The following is a 22,373-nucleotide window of genomic DNA, read 5'->3' as shown; positions in this document are numbered from 1 at the left end:
GTTTTTATCATTTACCATACATCGTCGTCTCTCATTGTAACAAAGAGATTATCGTCAGCCAAAACGAGAAAGGGCTATGACAAAGTGTGTTGACAAAAGAAAAGGAAGTGCAAATAGCAAGAATGAGACCTTTGACAGATATTAAACTGGGAGTGGAAGAAAGGCGAAGATACCTGGGTGTTAGTAAATAACAAGTGAGCCATCTCCTCAGCTGTGGCACATTTCTGGCGCTCAGGATTTATACTCATATACTGATAACTTATGAAGTATGTCAATCACTATTTCATGCCTGTCAAATTTTATAGCACCTGTAACATAGACTATTATAAAAATACTCTGATCCCTGTTAAGCTGAGATGAATAATCTTAACTACACATCCCTCTTTAGCCACACAGACATCTCCACCATGAAGGACTATATTAAGTATAGTCCCTCTATATTGGAACACATAGATGTGGAACATGTCTATATGGACATATATTGGAACTCCATGATGTGGAATTGATTGCTTTCTTTTTTTTGTTGCTTGCTGTCAGGTATTTGTTCATAGAAAAGAGAAAATTCATAACACATCTACTTAATCCTCCCAGCTACTGAAAGTCTGGTTGTTCTGTATACACAGAAAGCCTCTTTTCCTGACGTATATATACCCAACTAATGACATTTTCTCAAAGGGGGAGGCTTGTGGTATCAAGAAATATGTACCAGAGGCAGTAACTACAAGCCTGTGCAATCACTAGTCACCTAAGGAAGGAAAATAAACTATCTGCCTATGGTATTATGGTGTACCAATCTCTGGGTCAGTTTCCAAGATCCATGGTGTACTGGCTAGTTTTGTGTCAACTTGACACAGCTGGAGTTATCACAGAGAAAGGAGCTTCAGTTGAGGAAATGCCTCCATGAGATGCAATTGTAAGGCATTTTCTCAATTAGTGATCAAGGGGGAAAGGCCCCTTGTGGGTGGGACCATCTCTGTGCTGGTAGTCTTGGTTCTATAAGAAAGCAGGCTGAGCAAGCCAGGTGAGGCAAGCCAGTAAAGAACATCCCTCCATGGCCTCTGCATTGGCTCCTGCTTTCTGACCTGCTTGAGTTCCAGTCCTGACTTCCTTGGTGATGAACAGCAGTATGGAAGTGTAAGCCGAATAAACTTTTTCCTCCCCAACTTGCTTCTTGGTCATGATGTTTGTGCAGGAATAGAAACCCTGACTAAGACAAATTGGTACCAGGAGTGGGGTATTCATGTGACAACCTGACCATGTTTTGGGGAGGTCTGTGGAAGGACTTTGGAACTTTGGTCTTGAAGATCCATTTGTTGTTAAGAGCTCTGTGGGATGTTGTGGTAGGAGCTTGGAAGATAATGTTGAGAACAGTGCAGAAGATGGAGGCCTGGCTTGTGAAATTTCAGAGGGAAAATTAAAGACTCTTTTCAGGGCCATTGCTGTTTTGATTGTGAAGATTCTGTAGTTCTGGTTAGCTGGGGCTGAAGAATCAGCTGTGATTAACAAGATACCAGAACTACTAAAGCAAAAACTTTGCATTACTGGGACTATTGATGCTGGTTAGCTGGAGCTAAGAAATTAGCGGTGATTAAGAACAGACCAGCATCATTGAGGTGACATCTTCTGGGAAGTGTTTTCTGAGAGCACAGTGGCTGTGTTCCAGATATAGCCAAAGTTGTACCTTGTGCTGTGGCTGGACTTGGTAATGTGTAAGAGTCACCCAGGTGGTACTGTTTTTGAAGGCATGAAGGAGTTGAGCAGAGCAGCTGAGGCTTGGCACTGTGAGAGGCCATGGAAGGCCATTGGTGAAAGTCCAGCCTCATTTGCAATTGATGGCCCAGGACTGAAGGGGTCATGCAGTGTTTTGGAGATGCCAGTACCATGAGATGACCACCAAGAGCAGCAGCAGCAGTGGAGTACAGGCATCTGGAGCCTAGAGGATGATGTGTGTGCTACAAAGGGCCTGGCTGGAGAAGTGACCCAAGCCCTTGGAGGAGCCCAGAAGATCGTGAGTTGGATCCCAGACATTGGACAGTTGGAGATTGACTTTTGCTTTTGATTGTGACTGTGCCCTGATATTTTCCCTCTTGAAGGAAGAAACTGTTTTAGTGGAGCCCACAGTTAAGAGACTTTTAATTGTAAAAAGACTTTGAATTTTAAAAGAGATGGATATTTTAAAGAGATTGAAATTTTAAGAATATGTAAAGACTGTGGGACTTTTAAAGTTATTTAGAATGGGGATGAATAAGATTGTAAGGGTTGAGGCTTACTAGTGATGTTTTTGTGTGTCAAGTTGACAAGGGGTCAATTGTACTGGCTAGTTTTGTGTCAACTTGACACAGCTGGAGTTATCACAGAGAAAGGAGCTTCAGTTGAGGAAATGCCTCCATGAGATGCAATTGTAAGGCATTTTCTCAATTAGTGATCAAGGGGGAAAGGCCCCTTGTGGGTGGGACCATCTCTGTGCTGGTAGTCTTGGTTCTATAAGAAAGCAGGCTGAGCAAGCCAGGTGAGGCAAGCCAGTAAAGAACATCCCTCCATGGCCTCTGCATCAGCTCCTGCTCCCTGACCTGCTTGAGTTCCAGTCCTGACTTCCTTTGGTGATGAACAGCAGCATGGAAGTGTAAGCCGAATAAACTTTTTCCTCCCCAACTTGCTTCTTGGTCATGATGTTTGTGCAGGAATAGAAACCCTGACTAAGACACATGGTGTAAGAGAAAAGGTAAATATTAGAAAATATATGTGGATCCAGGCAGAAAAAAATTGCCTAAGATGGCTGATGAGCCACTTAAGAAATTAATGAGAGTTTGTCGTATGTAGTAGGTGACCTGGTAACAACCAGTCTAGGCTCACTGCCCATTCTTGACACATTAAGTGTTAGAGAGGTCCCAATCAATGCTGTCCATATATGCTGGTGAAATATAGCCCTTGATGCATCAGTTCTCTTAGAAAAATTATCTGTCTTTTTAAAACCCCATACTCCCTACCTCCTGGTATAAAATCTGTTAAGGATGTCAAAGACCAGCTTTGACACCACAGGATAAACTGAGGCAGGCAGCAAGGTATGGGGTTTGTGATCACAGTCAGTGCTGATCAGAGCTCACTGAGTCAGCTGGCTGGGGTTTGGGGCTGATAGACAGCAGTGATTAGAGAAATCACTGTTGGAATAGCAACCTGCTGCTGCTGGCAGCTAGTGATTAGAGAAATCACTCAGCAGACTTTCCTGCTAGGAAGCAAACCTTGATTCATTGGGACTAGGCACTCCCAGTCAGTGGCCAGCAAGAAACTCTAAATTCCTTTAACTATTAGGGGTCATCAAAAAAGTAATGGAAAGAGAAAATTCATAAACACCCACACCCCGCACACACACCCCCACAAACACACACAAACAGAGTGGATGAAGCAAAGCAAGCATCAACAACTTCACACAGGTGTGTGCATCCATCCATCCAACCATCTATCCATCCATCCATCCATCCATCCATCCATCCATCCATCCATCCATCCATCCATCCATCCACAGATTGAATGAATTTCACAAATGTCAAACAAGCAGGCACTAAGTATTTTACACATATACACATTTGGGGGATGGAAATAGGCTTCAACACATACTTTGTTTTTCTCCCACAACTCATATACCCTAGCAAAATCTTTCAAGCAATATAGAATGATAACGTGATTACATTGTATATTTCTTCTAGGAAATGGCTAATGAAAAAAACAGTATGTTCCCCATAACTTTACATGATAAAACACCACATGGTAAAGGTAAAGAAAACAAACTATTCCCAAGAATATACATACGTTTGTAACTTGTTTCAGGTTGACTAAGTGTGAGCAGCAAAATATTTTTCTCAGGCAGTCTTTCTTACGAGCAAGCAGCAATTTGTGTTTACAAAAAGGATCAATTGATTTATCTTATCATAAGAACCTGAAAACAATCACAAACCCAAACTTTTATATAAAATCAGCCATATTTACCTTAAAATCTCAGAATACACATCTACTCATCAGCAACGCTTATTAAATCATAACAGGAAGCCGAGGGCAGAAATAGGTTTAAGAAGTCAACCATCACCAGTCCAGCCTCAGTGAGACTGACATCAGGCAGTGCTGCCATTGTTCTTATTCCCTGACCACAAAAAGTCATTGGTTTAACTATTAAGAGTGTGCCTTTTGTACATCAGAATGAGTTGTCAAAACATCTCAACCTAGCTTCACTAACAATTTTATTTTTCCTAATTTTTTTAAAGGGTGATGGTCATTGGTGACAACCTACATCTGTAAATTATCTCCTAGGAAGTGACTGAATGATTAATCTGTTTCAGCAGCAATGCCTGAAAGATATCAAACTGGATTATTATGAGTACCAGTGACACTGCCCAGTGAGGGCCTGGAAACCCCCTTAGAGTTTTCATACAATTCTTAGATTAAGAGGGGTGTGACGGCAACAGGCAGAGCAAAACTCACCAAAGCATGAAGTCCTCAGAACATTTAGTCCTTGAGGTCATGTATCCCAGTGACCTGCCCAACATGACTGTGCCAACCAGTAGGCTGTATTCCCTGAGCAGTGAAAGCTGTTCACTGTTCCTCCTGCATGGGCCTCAGCAAAAATCCAAGTAAAGTACTTTACAGACTGTGTGCTATCTCTTGTGATCCTCTTAGAAACTGTGAGATGTCTTTTTAGGACCACAAAAGTAGACAAGTTAAAGCTACTACAGACAGAAAGATGCAGCAAGTTGGATCCAAGATCTAATGATAGAACAATTACAAGATCAAATGTGTTTCTAAAACTCATTTGCTTTGGAAAAAAGTCAGATTTAGTTTAAGAAATATACATCATTTGTATCCAGACTTAGTATATCTTTACTACCTAACAAGCTTGCCTCAGATGATCTTGCAGTACAAAAAGCATCCTTCAAGAAAGAATAGAAAGTTCCCAGATTGCTCAATCTGTGACATATTTGGCAAGGTGCCTTTCTATATCTGTCCACACCATCCATGTGGGTTGCCAACAGACTCTTGAGTTTACTGAATTCATAAGATGTCCTGCTATGAGGAGCAACAGTCATATGGGGGTCCTGTTACCTGGGTAACTGTAGAGAACTAGGGAGTTGGTCTGTCCTCGCTGCCTTGAGAGGTATATGTTAAAGGTTTTTCACGTTAAAACAGGCAGTGTTGAAGAAGTAGCATTTGTCTGTAGAATGTGGTGATTTGAGTATGCTTGTCCCAGGGAATGGTGCTACTAGGAGGTGCTATTACAGCCTAGTTGGAGTAGGTGTAGCCTTGTTGAAGGAAATGTGTCACTGTATGAGTGGGCTTTGAGACCCTCCTCCTAGCTGTCTGAAAAACAATAGTCTTCTTCCTTCCTTTGGATCAAGATGTAGAACTCTCTGTTCCTTCCACTCCCATCTAAAAGCACTGACGTGCTTCCTACCTTGATGATGGTCTGAACCTGTAAGCCAGTGCCAACTAAATGCTTTTCTTTATAAGTGTTACCTTGGTCGTGGTGTCTGTTCACAGCAAAGGAAAACCTAAGACAGAGAAGTTCTACGAACTTTGTTGCTGGAGGAAGGAGGTAAGAGGGAAGTCATCAGTTGATAAAATTCCTGGAATTTATTAGAGAACTTCAGTCATCTTTCCCTCAAAAGAAGTTGGTCCTTGTTAGAAAACCAAAAAACAAACAAACAAACAAACCAAAACAATTCAGAGAATATTTGATGCAAAGGGGCCAGAGGAAATTCCTAGTGATGCTTTTCAGTTTTGCAAAGAAAGGAAACAATACTAGATTTGACACAGTTAAAACTAAAACTGAACCAAGAGGTAGTGGTGCATGCCTTTAATCCCGGCACTCAGGAGGCACAGGCAGGAGGATTTCTGAGTTTGAGGCCAACCTGGTCTTCAGAGTGAGTTCCAAGACATCCAGAGCTATATATACAGAGAAACCCTCTCTCAATCCACCACCACCCCAAAATAAGAAAGTAAAAACAAATAAAAATATAAATAAGATCAGGAAAAAGCAAGACTAACACTGGCAATAAAATCCAAATTAGAAACTACAGATAGAGTATTTACTGCCTCTCTGTGACAAGGTGGAGGATTTTTTGGTTTTTGTTTTTTTCCTTCTTGTTATGATATCACTCCCTTACCTGCAGCTCCAATTTCTCTGCTGCTAAAATGTGTGAATCATGTCCAGTTTTTTCATTGCTTGCTTGCTTGCTTGCTTGCTTTCTCTTTTCTCTCTTCCTTTCTTTCTTTTTCTTTCTTTCTTTCTTTCTTTCTTTCTTTCTTTCTTTCTTTCTTCCTTTCCCTCCCTCCCTCCCTCCCTCCCTCCCTCCCTCCCTCCCTCCCTCCCTCCCTCCCTCCCTCCCTTCCTTCCTTCCTTCCTTCCTTCCTTCCTTCCTTCCTTCCTTCCTTCCTTCCTTCCTTCCTTCCTTCCTTCCTTCCTTTCTGAGGTTGATGAGGAGGATTTACAATCTCCAAGAGAGAATTAACTCCTTTAATGTCAGGGTACAAGTCTGCCAGCCCAGAGATTTTGCATCAAGCCTGAGAGATGGTAAAAGATATGAAAGGATTTTCTCTTTTACCAGTGAGTAAAACACCTGATCTAAAATCTAGATCAAAAAGATAAAAAGTATATACACATTTCATTTAAGAATTTTAAGAATTTTAAGCAAGCTTGTGGCCTCAACAGATTAAGATAGAAGTTATCTACCCTGAATTCCCCTCATGTGCTTTAAATCAGGCCCCTGAACTCACTTTGGGGTCTCCATCTTGAAATGAGAGAAACCCCCAGCATGCTGGACTTCTGCAGAATAAAAGATCTTTGTGTTTCCATTCTATTTGAGTCCTGGATACCATTCTTCAACAAATCTCAAATCTTTGTATTTAGAAGTTCTCACCCAGGATTGGCTAGAGAGCCACCCCCCACCCCGCCCCCCTGCCCCTCACGACCATATCCACCCAAAGAGTGAAGTGTTTTTCTGATCAGTAATTCTGGGCACCCAGTTGTCTTTTGTCTTGTCCATCTCTGTGTTTGTGCTTTGGGTTTAATCTTTCTGTTTGAGGCCTAGAGGGACAAAGTGGATGCATGTTTTGTCAACTGGCCTGAGACAATTGAGGACACTCCCCAACCCCTACTAGAAGCAGGAGAACTTGCTAGTTCTCATCTGAATTCTGAACTAGCTGTGTGTCTTATAGGCCTCCCATGCACAGGGAGAAAGATCATCTTAGACAGCCTTTTGGTTTTGGTTTCCCAGGAATATCCTCCTGTTTCTGTCTGTGTTGTATTACGTTTGTGCTTTTTGTCCTCTTGTACAATTTTTTCTTTGATTCCTAGAATGGGACAGGCACAGTGCATCCCACTGGGCTTGTCCTTCACCATTCTAAGGACTTTCAATGAACTGCAAAAGACTTGAGGCTGGTTGTTTGTCCTGTAAACTCACCACCATTGTAGGAATAAATGGCCCACCTATGGTCTGAGGAGACTTTCCACCTGCCGAGCCCCATCATTTACAGGGTGAAGGTTTACTTTCTGAGACAAGTGCCATACATCACCTCATGGCAATACTTGGTTGAGAAGCCCCCTGTTTGGATGAGATATTTTTGTTATGGGCCTTGCTCCCCCTTTCTACCTACCAGTAGGATCTCTGTCCAGCTCCTTATATTTCTACCCATGTCCAGCCAGCACAGGCAGAGGAAGGAGCAGCCCCTGACTCCCCTCGGAGTCTACCTCACACTACCCAGAGAGCCAAGTCTACTACAGCCTTACCTCTCTGGGCTACAAGATCCCAAATGCTCAGGGGAGACATTTCGTGGCATATGTGCCATTTACCAGTAATGATGTTAATAACTGGAAGTTGCATAATCTCCCTCCCCTATACCCCATCCCCATTCTCAGAAAGACCATTAGCTCTCAAAGGTCTTCTAGATGCAATCATGCTGACTCACCTGGCACGACTGACAGCAATTGCTCCAGGTCCTCTTTGTGACAGGAGAGAGATCATTGTGAGGCCCATCAGGGAATTGATTCCAGTAGCAAATGGGCTGCCTACTCAAGTTCAGGTTGATATAGATGCAGCCTTTCCTTGGACTGGGATTTTAAAGGTAAGGAGAGGTGCTGGGTCTACCACCAGATAATGATGGGGGGTGGCGGTGGGGCTCTGAGAGGCCAACAGATGGCCCACGATCTTATCTAAGGTGAGCCAGGTGATGCAGGGGAAGAATGAGAGTCCCAGGGAAGACCTAGGAAGACTTTGAAACCTACAGAACCTACACTGCTTTTGACCCTGAAGCCAGAGAGTTTCATTCTGCTGTGAACATGGTTTTGTTAACCAAACTACCTGCAGCATCCTTTGGAAGCTACAGCCAGTGAAAGGCTTAGTGGCCTGTCTCTGGCACCCTAAAGCCAGCTTCTATTTGACTTTGAATTGGCAAGACTTGGAGAGAAGCTTCAAGGGATAACTGACTTGGCCACTCCTGCCTCAAGGATTCAAGCACTCATCCTGTAATGACAGGAAAATGTTAAACCAGACAGGAGCTGATCTGATGCAATCTCACAGCAGATTATTTATTTTAGTTAAGCTAGCTCAGTCCCTCAGCTCACCTCAGACAGGCAGGACAGGTTATGGTGGGGAGAGGAGCCATGAACATCTATCCAAGGCTTTCTAGCAAGCAGCAGGTGGCTGGGAGTGGGGAGGGGCGGTACTGGGGATATTGGGGGCAGGGGCCAGGAATAACTGCAAGCATCTAATTGGAAAGCTACTATGGTCTTTAGCATAATTGGCTGGTGCTGGGACTCAAACTGTAAAATTAATTTCTATTTCCCTCTATATTGGTGATCATTAGGCAGGTGTGGGCTTGTAACCTGGGGGTGCAGATCTGTTGGGATAATAACCTGGAGTAGCTGGTCTTGTTCAGGGTGTAACCTGGAAACTCTGATCTTGTTGGGGTGAGAGCCTAGAGACTGGAGCTAGGCTTGGGTTTTGTTGGGGCAAAGTAACTTGGAAACTAATGCCAGGTAGGAGCGTGTTAGTTTACCTGACTTCAAACTTAGGTCAGGTTCTCTAAAATGGAGTCTGAATTTAAAAGATTTTGGTCTCTCCACCTACTTACTGCCTTTGAAGAGGCACTGTATGAGGACTCAGATGAGTACCTGTGGGCACATCCCCAAATAAATGTGCTCCAGTATGTATTGAGAGCTCCAGACTTGGAGACATGTCAGGAGGCCACTTGATGCCTCCTACAGGAATAGAGTCAACTTGGCTACTGAGTATCTGCTAAGAAAGCCCAGCTTTGTCAACTTAAGGTCACCTACATATTCAAAGGGGACTGACTGACCAACACATGCTGTCATACACCAGGAACAAACCAAACTTAACATCTCAGTTACATAACCCAAAGGCAAGTACAGAAATTTCTGGGATATGATGGGTTTGAAGACTTTGGGTGCCAGGGTTCACTGAGTTAGCCAAACTGTTCTATGAGGACTCTCAGGGCCAAGAAGACAACATAGAACGGACCCTTGAGATGGACATGGCTTTTAAGACTCTAAGAAGAGCCTTATTGGAGATGACTGCTTTGGCCCTCCTGAAGATTCACAAACCTTTCCACCTGTATATGGATGAGAGAAAGGGGATAGAAAAGGGGGTGGCTCACCCAAACTTTGGGATCATAGAAAAGATCTGTGGCTTATTTATCTAAGAAGCTGGACCCGGTGGCCCAAGGATGGCCAGTCTACCTCTAGATCATAGTTTCCAGCATCCTGCAAGACAAGGATGCTGACAAAATAACCACATGGCAGGAACTTATCACCACCCCCAATGCTATTGAGGGGACCCTCTGGAATCCACCCAGCCGGTGTGCCAGACTGGTGCACTTTCAGGCTCTACTTTTGAATTCCCCTCACATAAGATATAACCGGTTCACCATCTGCCTTAAAGCCAGCCACCCTGCTATCTGATCCACCCTCAGACATGCAGCATGATTGCTCTATAGTACTGGGATACATCCAGAATGTCAGGCCAGACTTGATTGTCATACTCTGGTCAGATGAGGGATGAATATACTTAATGGATAGGAGCAGCGTCATCCAGAATGGAATCAGACATGCAGGGGCAGCAGTAATGGGCTTGGACTCTGTTATTTGGACAACTGCTTTGCTGCCAGGAACTTCAGCCCACAAAGCTCAACTAAAGGGTCTATCCCAGGCTTTAAAACTGGAAAAAGGAGATACAGATGTGGTTATTCACTGCTGAAGGAAAAGCCATCAAAAATAAGGAGGCAATACTTTGTTACTCAACAACGAAGTCAGACAATGGCTTTGCTTTACTTTTTATTGACAGATTGTTTTTGACTATGCAAATACTTCATCTCTACTGGTAAATTCTACTTTAACATTAACAAGTCTTTCTTAACAAAGAATCATTTCTGAACAGTTAAAGTTTCCTTGTTTTATGTTCTAGAAGAATTCATGGGTGGAATGTTAGTCATTATTTCACTTCCCCCCAAAACAATGTATTTCCGTATTCGGGTAAGGCAGTAAAACTTACTATTTGCCTTATCTCCTAAATCAACATATTTCTTTTAACATTTGGAGAACATAGGAATAACATCTTATTTTTCTTCTTAGAAATGCTGTTTGGTACACAACTTAAGACTTTAGTACCTGCCTCCACTTTATATCTGCTTTCTCCACGACCTCCATGGGATCCCCCAAATCTTGGTATTACTACTGTATGATTCACGAGATGCACTATACAGCCCATCCTTAGGTGAATGCCCTCTTTCCTGTCTGCCCTCACGGTCAAAGTATTCCCTATCAATAGGTGGTGGAAGCACTTCTTGTCTACCACTACGTTCATAGTCACTTGAGTATATGTTACTTCGGTTGCTTATGTATGGTTCTCCTCTTCCACCATATCCATCTTGTGAGTTACTATAGTCATCATAGCGGTTGTTTCCACCTCTTGCAGATGGTGCCTCATGGAATCTTCCTAAAGTAGATAAATGACCAAGTAAGAAAACAGCCTTAAGACTGCCCATTTAGTCAGTTAAGAACACTGCAATAGCAAATACTCCAACCACCTAATTAATGTATAACCCATGTTACATTTGTCTGTATGTGTAAAATTCACTAAGATGGCATTTATTTACCAAGTAAAATAGGACTCTTACCATAACTTCTGTATGTATCTCTGTATGAATTTCCACTTAAATATTCAGAGAAATCTCTATCACGTCCTCCAAGATAGCCAGCATGATCACTAAGTTTTAAAAGGAAGTTTTAATTAACATAAGAACTAACAGTTTTGCCAGGTTTGGTGGCACACACCTTTAATCCCAGCACTTGGGAGGCAGAGGCAGGTGGATTTTTAAGTTTGAGGCCAGCATGGTCTACAAAGAGCTTTCCCAGACAGGCACAGAGAAATCATGTCTTGAAAAAGAGAAAGAACAAAAGAACGAAAGAAAGAAAGAGAGAGAGAAAGAAAGAGAGAGAGAGAGAGAGAGAGAGAAGAGATAGGAGAGAGGGGAGGGGAGGGGAGGGGAGGGGAGGAGAGGAGAGGAGAGGAGAGGAGGGGAGGGGAGGAGAGGAGAGGAGAGGCGAGAGGAGAGGAGAGGAGAGGAGAGGAGAAATAGGAGAAAAGAGGAGAGGGAGGAAAGTAGAGGAGAAAAAACAAGAGGAGAGGTGATGAGAGGGGAGGAGAGGTGAGGGGAGGGGATGGGAGAGGAGAGGGGAGGGAAGGGGAAAGGAGAGGGGAGGGGAGAGGAGAGTGAGGAGAGGGCAGAGGAGGGGAGGGGGAGGGAAAAGAGAAAGGGAAAAAAGAAAGGAAAAAAGAAAAGGGAAAAGAGGGAAAGGGAAAAAGCGAAGGGAAAAGAAGGAAAGGGAATAAGGGAAAGGGAGAGAGGGAAAGGGAGAAAGGAAAAGAGGGAAAGGGAAAGAGAAACAGGGAAAGGGGGAAGGGAAAGGGAGAAAGGGAAATGGAAAGGGAGAAGGGAGAAAGAAGAGGAGGAATGAAGGTAGGAAGGAAGGAAGGATGGAAGGAAGGAAGGAAGGAAGGAAGGAAAGAAGGAAGGAAAAAAGGAAGAAAAAAGGAAAAGAAAGAAAGAAAGAAAGAAAGAAAGAAAGAAAGAAAGAAAGAAAGAAAGAAAGAAAGAAAGAAAGAAAAAAGAGAAAGAGGGCCGAGGAGAGGGGAGAGGGAGTAGAGGGAGGAGTGGGAGGAGAGGAGGAAAGAGGTGACAAAGGAGAAAAGAGGAGAGGGAGGAGAGGAGAGGGGAGGGGAGAGGAGGGGGGAGGGGAAAAAGTGAAAGGGAAAAAGGAAAGGGAAAAGATGGAAAGAGAAAAAGGGAAAGGGAAAAGAGGGAAAAGGAAAAAGGAAAAGGGAAAAGAGGGAAAGAGGAAAAGGGAAAGGGAAAAGAGGGAAAGGGAAAAATGGAAAAGTAAAAAGGGAGAAAGGGAAAGGAAAAAAGGGAATAAAAGGGAATAAAAGAGAATAAGGGAATAAGGGAATAAGGGAATAAGGGAATAAGGGAATAAGGGAATAAGGGAATAAGGGAATAAGGGAATAAGGGAATAAGGGAATAAGGGAAAGGGAAAGGGAAAGGGAAGGGGAAGCGAAGGGAAGGGAAGGGCAGGAAGAAAGAGGAGGGTAGGGGAAGGAAGGGGAGGGAAGAGAGAAGAAAGAAATTGTAATACCTGAAGACTTTAGATGCACTTTCTTCCCGAGAGTGGTAATTGCCATAGTCACAGTATCCTCTGGATGTTGATTCATATTTCCTTGAATAAATTAGAAACTAAAAATAACCATCCAAACTTTTATGTGAGAGTTTCTCACTGTCCTGGAACTGGCCAATTAGCTAACTGGCCAGTGAATACATGATACCTGGCAAAATATCAATGGGCACTTCTCCAAGTAAGCTAAGACAATGGTCCCAAACATAACTAGGATACATGACTGCTACTCCATCAAATATGCTAATGAAATACTGCTATTAGGATTGCTAAAATTTAACAAACAAACGATACAGTATTTGGAGAGGAAGAAACTTCATAAAAATTAAAACTTTGACCATCATTGACAGGAATGTAAAAGGGTTCTATATACTACATTACCATATTGCCCAGCAATTCAACTACAATACACCTAAAAAAACTGAAAGTAAGAACTCTATTAACCGTATATGAATGTCCTTAGCACTGCTACAACACAAAATCATAGCTTTAAAATGACATACATGAGAACGTAATATGTACTTAATATACATATTTAATAAATATTAAATAAAATTAATTTATGGGATGGGATCTGATGCTCTCTTCTGGTGTGTCGGAAGAGAGAAATGGTGTATTCACATAAAATACAATAAATAAATCTTAAAAAAGACTAAACCTTACAAAAGGATTAAATCTGAAAATTATGTAGATCAAATAAGTATACAGTAAACCGTGATTCCATTCATACCCTCTCTGTATTTACAGAATTGAAACTGATTGTATAATTGGAAGGTATTTACTTTGTGTACTAAAGTAGGTAGTATACTTTTGAGATTAGTCAGACTTAGGAAATGAGCGTGATTATCAAAGGATATCCTCAAATGTTGGTTCTCAGGTCCTTTCCACATTCTATTTGAACAGTGTCTCTAACTGTCCTGAAATTTTTCCACGTAATGCTGTCAGACCCATGAGAGTCTTCCAACCAACATAAGAGTTGATCAATTAACACAGGTGAGATTATAGGTTTTATGCCTAACTTTTTCATTGGTTCTGAGTATATGAATACAGGTCTTCATCTTAAGAAGTAAATACTTCCACAACTGAACCACCTTTCTCATTCTAGAAGATAATTTGCAGAAAATTTTGTATGCATTTATCTACTTATTCACTGTGTATATAGAACCCAGAAAACCTGCCTTGTTTTGTTTTTTTTCCCAAGTTGTTGTGGCATTTGGACATCTTCTTAGGTCTCATGAAAGTTACTCAACTTGTTAAGCCATTTCACTAGCCTTGGAAAACAGACTTAATGAGAAAGGATATAAAAGGTTTTGACACTACATAAAATGTTCCTGTATGAAACTAAGTACAATAATTAAAGCATTTTTCCTTCCACAATGGGAAATTTAACCATTTTGCTCTTTTTTTCTTTACCTATCATTAGAAGACTGGCCATAATCCCTTGGTAATGGATACTCATCTCTTCTGGAAGACGCCGGCTCTCCTCTTGGCATATTTCTAGAAATCTCTCTTCGATGTGGTTCTGGACATTAAGTTTAAAAATTACTATACAAGTATTTCAAGTTGCAGATGTTTCAAAGTAGTAATAAAAACACTGCACTTTTCTCTGCAAAATACCTTTTACAAGGCATACTTCATTCTTTAATGAAGCTGTATTAGTAAACTACTTCACAAATGCAATATAAACAGACTGTTGTCAGTGTAATCAAACATCAATCTGCCTTTTATTTTATGGATAAGTCTCTCTTGTTATTCAAATTTCACATCTTACATTTGTATTTTAATGGTCTTTACTCAAATTTTGCTTACAACATACTTCATTATGTTGATACTGTAACACATAAATACTCTAATATTCAAATTTCTCTCTCTGTTTCTCTCTCTCCTCCTTTCTCTCTCTCTCTCTCTCTCTCTCTCTCTCTTTCTCTCTCTCTCTCTCTCTCTGTGTCTCTCTCTTCCTCCCCCCTTCCCTCCTTCATACCTTTCTTCTTTTTTTTCCAAGAAAGTGTTTTTCTGTATAACCCTGGCTGTCCAGGAACTAACTCTGTAGACCAGGCTGGCCTCAAAGTCAGAAATCTGCCTGACTCTGTCTCCTGAGTGCTGGAAAGTAAAGGTGTCTGCCACCACTGTTTGGCTGTTACATTTCACTATCATTCCGCCTAAAATCTTTAGCTAGATCTACAAATGTAAAATTTTCCTAAGTACGTACATGTGTGTGGTTGTCTTCTAAGACTGTGATGGTCAAAAACTCATAGGCAATTGTTTAAATGTTTCTCATTCATTATAAACTGCATTTCCACAAAAATGTCTGCTTGGCATGTTTTTACCTCGTCCTCTTAGTCCAGTATTGCTTCTTGTCTGAGCAGAAGTTGCAGATCTTTTAGAAGGGGGACCATCCCTTTTTGAAGATGGATTTCTTTTAACTGCAAAGTGTCTCCCAGAAGAACTCACATTGAAATTAGGAGTATATCTATCACCACCTGTATTTAAAGAAACATCTTAGCTAAAGGGAATCAATACTTCAATGAGTAAGTTCTAATTATCACTTGCAAATCTTCGTTAAACAATACTGTATTCTCAGCAATTAGTATTTTTTTCTAAATTGGTAAAATTTACTATTACTAGTATTTATTGGTAAAAATACTATTTACTTTTGTAACTATAATTCAAACAGTATGTAAAGATGGCTTTAACATTTATAGCACAGTTTGAACACTACACTGTGTTTAAAGAAATGACAGAGAACTGGAGTGAAAGGGAACAAAAATCTGTCAATTAAATATGTCTATATTTCAGATAAAATAATCACTTCATTATTAGAAAGCAGATTTTAATATATTTCTAGTCTCAACACTTTGCAAGATCCATCTATGAAATAAACTTTCACGCAAATATAAGCCCCAATATCAATTAAAAAATAAAAAATTTCATATAATACTATTAATACATAGACATGCTGAGCAATTATTATAATTGACAAACTCGGACTCTCTATGAAATGCATATCAAATATGATATAATCATTTTAGCTTAAAAAATCAATATACATCTAGTACGCAATTATGAATAAACTTTGTATTTACATACAGGTGAGAATAAAAACTTAGATTTAACCATTAAGATCATTTGGAGAGCATTATAAAATGTAAATCTACTTGAGAAATATCACCTATCTTATCTAACAGCCCTTACTTGGATATTTAAGTTTGGTTAAAACAAAAAATTATAGATTTTTAAGAATAAAATTTGAATTTATTTATTTATTTTCAAAAGTAGTAAAATACTCTTGAAGATTGCCTAAAAAGCATTCTAATGAGTCGTCATCTTCTCATCACACATCAAAAGGTAACATGTAAAAGTTAACGTTAAAATGTTCTGTTTCTTTTAAACTCTTCCAGAGTCTGAAACAGTCTTAAAACTTGCAAGGTTTAGATAATTCAGGAAGGATAAATTAGTGTTCAATAGGCTTATATACAATCTGTCATCAAAAGAAGAAATGAACAGTTTTCAGATAAATATACAGCAATAAATATTGTCTGATCAATTCTATTTATTTGAAATGTACTTCTGAGTTCTGGACACTTTAAGTCAATTTTATTTTTCCTATTGGTATAGTTTTAACTTCCCAAAGTGTTAGAATTACAACTCACACGCAATACTGGCCTCTAAAGAGCAAAACTAAAAAACAAGATTAGAAATAAATCTTGCTACTCAGTGTAGGGGTACTGAAGTTCTCCCGAGGACCTGTGTTCAATTCACTAACAGCTAAAAAATATAACTCTAGGATATGAAACCTTCATACAGACATACACACAGAGGCAAAATAGCAATGCACATAAAACAAATCTTGCAAAATTTCTGTTGACTACATCAGGACAAATACTGAATATCCTAAAAGAACTCTTTTGCAATTGACACTCTGGTATAAATTCAATTTTTAATTAAGGCATCTGTTACTTATATTAATCATACAGTGCTTTTAATTTTTCTAATTGAAGGTAACTGCTCTACTCATGAGAATGTAAATAAAAGTCGTAGTGTTTCTACTTATATTATCTTACTAATTATCAGTCACACTGCTTTTACTATGTACAGTTACCCAAGTTCCCTTCACATGAAGGACCACTTCTTGCTCTGCTTCTTCCTCCTCTTCCACATTTCAGAATTCTTGAAGCACCTCTGGTTCTTGAAAAGGATGGTGGTCTCTTCTTGCTACCACTTTCAAGTGATGATGGTCTCCTGGCTTGTTTTACTTTAATTCTTTTTCCATCCAAAATCTGAAAAAGACAACAGAACCAAATTTAACTTACATACATTACCTTTTACTGAGTCAAACATGAGGTTTAGAACGTCTTTCTTAATGGAAATATATACCAGTTTGTTTTATCAGAAAGGAAAAAAATTGAGACAGAAACAAGAGAATTGTAGTATTTTACAATCTGCACAATAAAGCTTAAAATACAGAATGGCATGTTGAGAGCCCAAAGAATAAAATCATTTCAGTGCTGGAAGAACAGCACTTGTAAGTAGATTGTCCAATTCAAAATAATCAATCTTAAAAACTACGTACAAGTAACATTATACACACTGAGCAAGCTGTATTGGTATGTATTTAGGAGTATATATGTACTGTATATGTACTGTATATGTATGTGATAAACTAATGAAAAAAAAAACCGGAAGAAGTGGAAAGAGAAAAAAAAAAGATGACAAATTATACTATTACCCTCCTCAAATAAAGGAAACAATTTTTAAAAGTTACTTGAAAAAAATGGAGAAAAATTACCTTTAAAGTAATCATAAAAATATATCGTGTTTCCTATAGAATATGCAATTTCTAAAATTTTTGATGCAGGATAACAAAGAGCATCTGTTGAATAAAAATCTCAAAAACACTACTATAAACTAAAAATCACTCATAGCTAGTTTTCAAAGACAAAAGAGAATTCCAAGTTGGTAAAAATAAATTAGTTAAGGTAGGAACTCTATTTATTATGACAATCAATAAAAGCAATTTGACTTTTATTGCTGTTAAGTCTTGTAATCTGTTTAGAGCTGGATTTACTTGAACATAACTTTCTCCAGAATATTTTCCTTTATAATTTCTTCCATGAATTGAAAAACTGCTTTTCCCAGTTTTCCCAAACTATGGTTTCCTTTTTTTCTGTTGCTTGTAAAGATTATATCCTATTTACTCTTAAAGTATAATATGAACTTGATACAGATGTAATATATGTGACAATGTTGAAATATTCTACTAGCCATAATTTTGGCATTAGTTAAAAAAAAAAAAACCCAAGGAAGTTTTGCTCATTTTTCAGCAAACTAAACACACCAACTAATGTCATTAACTACTGGAAAGGAGCAATATATTGTTACTACATTCTTACCACTCCATTCATTTCTTTGACAGCATTCTTAGCATCTGCAGGGCGTCGGAAAGTAAGGAAAGCAAAGCCTCTAGACTTCTTAGTTTCACGATCTCTCATCAAAATAACTGCAATATATGTAAACTTTTACTTACAAAACTACATAAAATTTTTTTCTACTTCCAAATTGACATTTTTTTAAACTGTTACTCATAGGACCCTTAATTTGACATTCTAAGTAAAACACTATACCAATCATTCTAGTCAAATCTTAAATAAAACCCAAAATCTTACATTTCATATTTTTACTTGCATTCTCAATGTCAACAAAATTAATAAATTAATGTCAGCCTTTGTTGCATTTTGTCATACACCTAGAGTGTGCAAGGCATGCATGCACACACAAACACACATGCACACACATGCACATTACACTAATTGAGCAACATTATCCATTGCAATGAGTAGTTGTCAAATAAACATAAAAATAATCATCCATGTTCCAAAATTGAACATATCATAGAAATACTTTATATTTACTCTGAAGAGACATACAGTTTCTTTTAAAGAATTACCACGTGCTACTGGTCCAAATCTCCCAAATATTTCTTGAAGTGTCTTTTGTCTGGTCTTTATGTTGAGGCCTCCTATAAAAATTTTCCCAGGCTGATCAGTTTCTGCCATTTTTCTATAAGTAGAGAAAAGGATAAAATAGCATGCTTAAAACTTTTAAAGCTGGACAAATAGCTCAGTTAAAGAACACTGACTGCCCTTCCAGAAGATTGAGATCTGATTCCCAGAACAACATACATGGTGGTTCAAAGTAATTCCAGCTCAAGGGGACTGCTGCCTTCCACATACGAACATCATATAATACATGTTGCACAGACATATATGCAGACAAAAGATTCATATACATAAGAAAATACAACTAAAGGGAACCACAGAGCCTGACATCCTAATGTTTTTTCCTTCCCCTTTTTATTTATGACCGTTTTCTATTTAGCTGAAACTGGCCCTTCTTGCTTCTACACATCTACCACTCAGCTTACTGGTGTGCAGCACTGTTTAATGAAAGAAAGCAAAAGGTCAATTAGCATACTGTAACAGGTCTAGTTTTTATTAAGTATGGGAAAGGTTGTAATTACTAAACTTTATTCTTTTTCACTTAAAAATACTCACACTGATGAGATGTATGCTGTTTACTGTAGAATGATACATAATATTATTCTTGTGTTTTCTTGCAGTGATAAATTTCCATGTACAGTGGTAGTCTTATTGTATAGTTGTTGGTTATTAAAAAAAGTTACAAATGTTACAAAGTTGTTGTAGCCTACAAACAGATTAATAAAATACTTGCAGAAAACATCTAAAGAAACGGAACTTTATCGAAGTAATTGAGTCTGACAGCTCCACATGCTTATAGTCCCAGGACAAATTTGGGAGATTGTCACAATTTCCTGCTCGGCATAGAACGTAGCAGCCCCCCGCCCCCCCGCCCCGATTATATAGGGAAGACTACACTCAGAATTTAGAAAAAAATACAAAATGTAAAACACTTATTATACACACTAATATTGTGCTTAGATTTTCCCCTTATCAAAGACAGACAGACAGACAGAGAGGTAGAGGGAAAGGTAGAGGGAGAGGGAGAGGGAGAGGGAGAGGGAGAGGGAGAGGGAGAGGGAGAGGGAGAGGGAGAGGGAGAGGGAGAGGGAGAGGGAGAGGGAGAGGGAGAGGGAGAGGGAGAGGGAGAGGGAGAGGGAGAGGGAGAGAGGAAGAAGGAGAGGGAGACAGGAAGAGGGAGAGGTAGACAGGAAGATGGAGAGGGAGACAGGAAGAGGGAGAGGCAGAGGGACAGGGAGAAGGAGAGGGAGACAGGAAGAGAGAGAGAGAGAGAGAGAGAGAGACAGGGAGAGAGAGACAGGGAGAGAGACACAGGGAGAGAGACACAGGGAGAGGGAGAGGGAGAGGGAGTGGGAGACATGAAGAAGGAGAGGGAGACAGGAAGAGGGAGAGGGAGACAGGGAGAGGGAGAGGGAGACAGGGAGAGGGAGAGGGAGACAGGAAGAGGGAGAAGGAGAGGGAGACAGGAAGAGGGAGAGGGAGACGTAGATTGATAGGCAAAGGGAGACAGGAAAAGGGAGAGGGAGATGCAGAAGGAGACAGGAAGAGGGAGACAGGAAGAGGGAGAGGGGGAGGGAGAGGGAGAGGATAGGGAGAGGCAGGCGTGCAGGCAGGCAGAGGCAGAGACACAAGCATACACACATTTAATGTGTCAAGTCTAAAACATTCGAATTGTGTCTTCTATGGAGGCAAATTCAAAAGGAAAGATTTCCAGAGATGTTGGCATTTGAAATGTAAACACCTGTGAGCTGTACACGCAAAGATTTTCCTTTAGGAGTGAAATTTAAATCATCCTTAAACTTTTGCCTATATTTTTCGATTATAAGAAATACCAACTGGAGAGGAGACAGATACGAGACCAGAGCAGAGCAGGAAGGAAGAGATGATTGGGAAGTCAAATAATCCAAGCCTACCCTGCACCTTAACCAAGCATGTTCATTCTCAGAATTCGGATCTACTCAGGCTCTCCTCTCGTATCCCACTAGCCTACCCTCAGAAGTTAGCAGCAAACTTGCTCTACCAAGTGGGCTGCTGCGGCACCAATGACATCTTTATAGTGTCTGACCAATCAGGATGGTAGAATAGCTTGAGCCTGCCCTTTCAGTAGGTGGAGTCCAACTCTAAGCAGGCGTGGTTCTGATCACTGACCTATCAACGTAGTGGCGTAGTGGCGTAGTGGCATAGCCCGGGCTTGCCCCTGTGAGGAAGCCCTGTTCAATGGGCCTACCAGGGTGGGCCTTGTGATGTTGGACCTAACCAACAGTAGCTGGTAGCCTAACAGAGACCTGCACTGATGGCGACATCAGGACAAACAGACTATGGCACTAATAACTGTTGTCCGTAGAGCCGTAGGACCTTTAAAGTACAGTTCCGGTATTTTGAGGTAGAAAAGCAATAGCGGACAGATGCTCCTGTGGAACAAAGGCTGCGGCACGGCGCGCCGCGATCGAAACAAAATGGTGCCTAAAATTTTCATACCTACGCCAAACATTTCACGCCAAACACCGCCACCCTCCTCAAATCTAAAATTAAATCATCACAAAGAGAGGCAAATAGTTTACCTCAAATGTAAATTAAACCACCACAAACAGAGGCAAATAACTCAAAGGATATTACCTACCTGGTTTTTAGAAATATATAATTTAAATCCTAATTTCCTCTGCTCAAGCAATATTACTCTTCCAAATGAAAGCGCTTTTCCCCCTTTTGATAGGATAACAGAACTCCTTTACGTCCATACATGTTCCAATTTACATATAATTTACTAATACAGCTTTTTTTTGTTTTTTGGTTTTTTTTTTTTTGTTGTTGTTGTTTTTTTTGGAGGGTGGGGGTGGGTGGGGGGGTTGAGACAGGGTCTCTCTTTGTAGCCCTGGCTGTCCTGAAACTCACTCTGTAGACCAGGCTGGCCTCGAACTCAGAAATTCGCCTGCCTCTGCCTCCCAAGTGCTGGGATTAAAGGCGTGTGCCACCCCGCCAGGCTACTAATATGGCATTTTTAAAATTTTGTACAAACGTATGACAGAAGATTACTCTGAATTAATTTCTCCGTCATAGCCATTCGTTTTTCCTAAGGTATAAAATTGTTGGTTACAATTAAAATTCAGAATTCATTACCTTTTCTTGATTTTCTATTTTCTCAGCTTTAATGGATCACACCGTCCTGCAACAACTCCGACTCCAAAATGACCACTCGCGCCCAAGTCGCAACCAATTTAAGTAGGCGGAGAGACCCTGATGTCACCAACCGCAAAGGAAGTAGGGATGATGTGGAGGATTGAACCAAGAGACTGGCTGGTTGAGGGGTGGGCGTAGTGTGGTATTGGGCTTCAGAGTCAGAAATGGACACAGTACTTGATAAGTATGAACAAAGCAGATAAAAATTAATTGAATAGCAGATAAGAATTGGTGAATGGAGGGAGTTGTTAGGGCAGCTACCTGCAGAGGCCTCCTATTGCAAGTCCATGCCCCCATTACACCCGAGATAGCAGTTACCAGTTTTAGACCACAGCTCTGAGCCCGGGATATAGCAAGCACATCGCTGTTGTCCATTTAAAACATTTAAAAGACCAACATATGTTTACTAATTTGCATGATTTCCCCCCCTATTTTCTTTTCTTACCTAGCGAATAAAAACCATTCTG

General features: G+C 40.3%; 1 protein-coding gene across 1 annotated transcript; it reads right to left on the bottom strand.

Annotated features, from left to right (window-relative positions):
- Positions 1-10,319: 10,319 nt before the first annotated feature.
- Gm3376 (predicted gene 3376) lies at positions 10,320-21,918 on the bottom strand. The gene is made up of 9 exons (NM_001270512.1): positions 21,847-21,918; positions 18,678-18,790; positions 18,124-18,230; positions 16,833-17,010; positions 15,061-15,213; positions 14,147-14,255; positions 12,698-12,778; positions 11,179-11,267; positions 10,320-10,997 (listed from the first exon to the last, which is right to left on the bottom strand). Exons 2-9 carry the CDS (start codon positions 18,784-18,786, stop codon positions 10,681-10,683), a joined length of 1,143 nt encoding a protein of 380 aa, NP_001257441.1. The 5' UTR covers positions 18,787-18,790; positions 21,847-21,918; the 3' UTR covers positions 10,320-10,680.
- Between the last annotated feature and the right edge of the window lie 455 nt (positions 21,919-22,373).

The sequence above is a fragment of the Mus musculus genome, chromosome Y (assembly GCF_000001635.26).
Source record: "Mus musculus strain C57BL/6J chromosome Y, GRCm38.p6 C57BL/6J".
In the NCBI taxonomy this organism is placed as follows: Eukaryota; Metazoa; Chordata; class Mammalia; order Rodentia; family Muridae; genus Mus; species Mus musculus.
Note: the sequence above shows the minus strand (reverse complement) of the source record. Positions and strands in the feature narration are given on the sequence as shown.